General features: G+C 37.5%; 1 protein-coding gene across 1 annotated transcript; it reads left to right on the top strand.

Moving 5' to 3' along the window:
• Positions 1-219: 219 nt before the first annotated feature.
• Positions 220-2,698, top strand: LOC110444462. The gene is made up of 3 exons (XM_021488837.1): positions 220-570; positions 970-1,142; positions 1,414-2,698. The coding sequence occupies exons 1-3, from the start codon at positions 451-453 to the stop codon at positions 2,552-2,554; spliced, it is 1,434 nt and encodes a 477-aa protein (XP_021344512.1). The 5' UTR covers positions 220-450; the 3' UTR covers positions 2,555-2,698.
• Positions 2,699-3,162: the final 464 nt, after the last annotated feature.

Genomic DNA, 3,162 nt, shown 5'->3' with positions numbered 1-3,162 from the left:
AGGAATTGTGAAAAAATCTAGGTTGAAAGTTTAAATTTTAAGATAGGGAGAGTAGAATTTACAAAAATTTCACATATAATTTAAAAGTTTTTTTTTTTTTTTTTTCATTCTTATTGTAATTTATTATAACTGCTTACATTTGTACAAACCAGCTCCCCACTTTTGACAATTGTAATTGAATCAAGTCCATTCATTATGATTGTGGTGCTCAGTTTTATCACACAAGTTATTATAAAAGTTGATATCTTTTTATATGTACTGTAAGTCTTCAAATTCTGGCTGGTATTGGTTTTGTTTTCAGTGTTTCTGTTTCATTTGCTGCTTAAATGAAAAGGTCATGCTTAGATGTATTTTGTATGTGGATGAGGTGGATACATATGTACGTTCATCTGACTACATGTTGTAGGTAAACGGCATGCCTATTCTAATCTTGGCTACCTGGTGCTGGGGATGGCTCTAGAGAAGAGACTGGGGCTGAAGTATGAGGACCTGGTGCATGAATGTCTGGGGGAGATCACCAGGGACATGTATGTTGGCACAGCCAAGAAGTCTGTTGAGGACCCTGAAGAGGTAATCCGTCAGTCTTTTTGTAGAGATACATGTAGTTCAGCTATACATAGGACTTTGCACAAGTAAAATGTTTTCTAGTGGGAATCTGCCTCAAACTTGAAAATGGAATCTGTCTGCCGCACTTAATTTGCAGGCATGATATATCTAGGACTTTGAAGAGGCAATCTATCTATCTATCTTAAACTAAGTTTAAGAGTATGCACATTTTTACACCCACAGGTTTTAGTAACCAACCAATTTAAAAGATGGGGGTTTTCAGCAGACAACTATTGATCTGCCATATAGAAGTTTAATATATTTATAAAATGGCTCAAATTTCACTAATCACATCTTTGTCGTAATCTGCTCAGATAATATAAACTGTTTATGATTGAAATAGCTTTATTTATATCCACACAGGTTGAGTATTACAGTAACCGTGAACCTAGTTTGGCTCCATCTGTGATACCTGGGGAGGGGCTGGTGACCCCTCAGTATGGCTCCTTCCTGATGGAGGACACTGGGTCGTATGGAGGCTGGGTGGCCTCGGCAGGACACCTCCTTGTTCTGTTTGACAGACTTACTGTCAATGAGTATGTACTCCAAGTACCACTTCTATGTTCAAGTAACAGTTTGTATAGCACCAAGACTGTTGGGTGTCAACATCAATTTAAGAGTGCAAAAAATACACGTATATATATAAGAATCAATTCAATGTTTCATAAAAAGAAAACTTACAAGTTAAATGTCAATTATATATAATGATAAATGATGTTAAATACCATAATATTTGTTCTGTTGTAAAATTTATATCACAGTGAGATGGTTATATGTTTTGTATATTTTGATATTTTTTTTCAACAGCCCAAGTATGCATATTTTGAGACCAGAAACATTCAAAAGAATGCTGCAGCGACCTAATTATGAAAGTGGAGAGGAGTGGTATGGCCTTGGACTGGATGTTCAGCACGGAGGTCACAGCTGGGGTCACACAGGGGCTATGGAAGGCACATCAACAACCTTTTTGCACCATAGGTCAGGGTTGAGCTGGGTCCTCTTACTCAACTCTTGGTCACGTGACATGGATTTAAATGGCCTTGTCAAATTTGCATTGAGTCATGTTCCACATCTGCCAATGTGGAATCCTGTGATGCCGTCCCTGTCTGAACTAAGGGCAGATAACTTTTATAAAGTTGTGTCCGAGGATAGGGTACAGATTGTATGTGTACTTCTACAGTATAAGGATTTGAGTACCCACATTGGAGAGCTTACTAATCAGGGGTATTGGATAACAGCCCTAAACATGTTTGTTCACGATAGTCAATTATACTTCAATATTGTTTGGAGAGTAAACAAAGACAACACCTTCTGGAAAGTAAATCACTATACGGATGAGGATCTTCAACTTTATCAGGATTTTCCAGAGGAATGTGAAACTGATTTATTTGTTGATATTTTAGATACATGTTATTATAATGAAAGAATTCATTACTTTTTTGTTTGTAAGATGAAAGACATCTTTATGAAAAGGATTTTGTCATTTCATGTAACTGGGAAAAATCATTTGGAACATTTGTCTAATTTAAAAAAACTAAATTATGATTTGAAAATACAATCAGTCTGTGTAAAGCATGGTGACATTTTAGTTTCGTCTGTTTTCTATCACAACGGAGGTAGTCCCAGTACAACCATATCCTGGCTACAAGTCACCCCCGACAACTTTGTATATGAGTTAGGTAAAAAGTTATCACTGGGCTTGTATGGTCTGGTGTATGTCAAGTTTTACACAGATGGAGATCTCCCGAGTGTAAGTATGGTCTTGACTTCAGAAAAGCCTTCTTTGTGTCTGCAGCGACATGATGTGTCCAGGTTTGGTTTTTTGTATGAACTTCACCAGAGTGCTGATGTCCCCATACAGTTCCTGTGTGGGTATAAATCGGAGGGCATTCTAAACTTTGCTTCAGTATGGGAAGTGCTCAAAAAAGGTCGACCAGTGATTGGTTAGCCAATACATGGAGGGACTGAAAGTGTACATGTAAGTGTGTGATTAGTCAGTCATATTGGGAACTATAAGGAACGAAAACAGACAGTGAAGTATCTGAACTGAGTTTAAAGATTAAAATGTAATAAAAGTGTTTTGTTTTAATTCATCAAATGCATTGTCTTCTTTTGGGAAAAGAATGATGAAATAACTTTACCCACATTTAGGCTGGGATCATGAAACTTGGTGTGTGCATCACTCATACTAAGATGATGTGAACTGTGCGATAGTAAGGACCCACAACCCCTTATTTACAGAGTTATTGCCCTTTGTTGGCCTTTGCTAAAATGTCGTGTTCAGAGCATAGCTTTGCCTGCATTTGAGATAGGATCATGAAACTTGGTGTATACATCAGTCATTCTAAGGCAATGTGCACTGTGCCAAATTTAGGGCTCACAACCTTTACAGAGTTATTGTCCTTTGCTAAAATGCTGTGTCAAAGCATAACTGTGCCTGCATTAAAGACAGGACCATAAAACTTTCCCTTGGTATATACATTAGTCATACTAAGGCAATGTGCACGGTACCAAATGCAGGGCCCACATCCCCTTAATTACAGAGTTGTTGCCCTT

Source organism: Mizuhopecten yessoensis, unplaced genomic scaffold, assembly GCF_002113885.1.
Source record: "Mizuhopecten yessoensis strain PY_sf001 unplaced genomic scaffold, ASM211388v2 hete_36126982, whole genome shotgun sequence".
Taxonomy (NCBI): Eukaryota; Metazoa; Mollusca; class Bivalvia; order Pectinida; family Pectinidae; genus Mizuhopecten; species Mizuhopecten yessoensis.
Note: the sequence above shows the minus strand (reverse complement) of the source record. Positions and strands in the feature narration are given on the sequence as shown.

Bases quoted from the DNA above. Each gene is read 5' to 3' on its own strand.
- LOC110444462 (XM_021488837.1), top strand. From the start codon at position 451: ATGGCTCTAGAGAAGAGACTGGGGCTGAAGTATGAGGACCTGGTGCAT. The intron at 571-969 runs GTAATCCGTCAG...ATATCCACACAG, and splicing joins CTGTTGAGGACCCTGAAGAG to GTTGAGTATTACAGTAACCG. The intron at 1,143-1,413 runs GTATGTACTCCA...TTTTTTCAACAG, and splicing joins GACAGACTTACTGTCAATGA to CCCAAGTATGCATATTTTGA.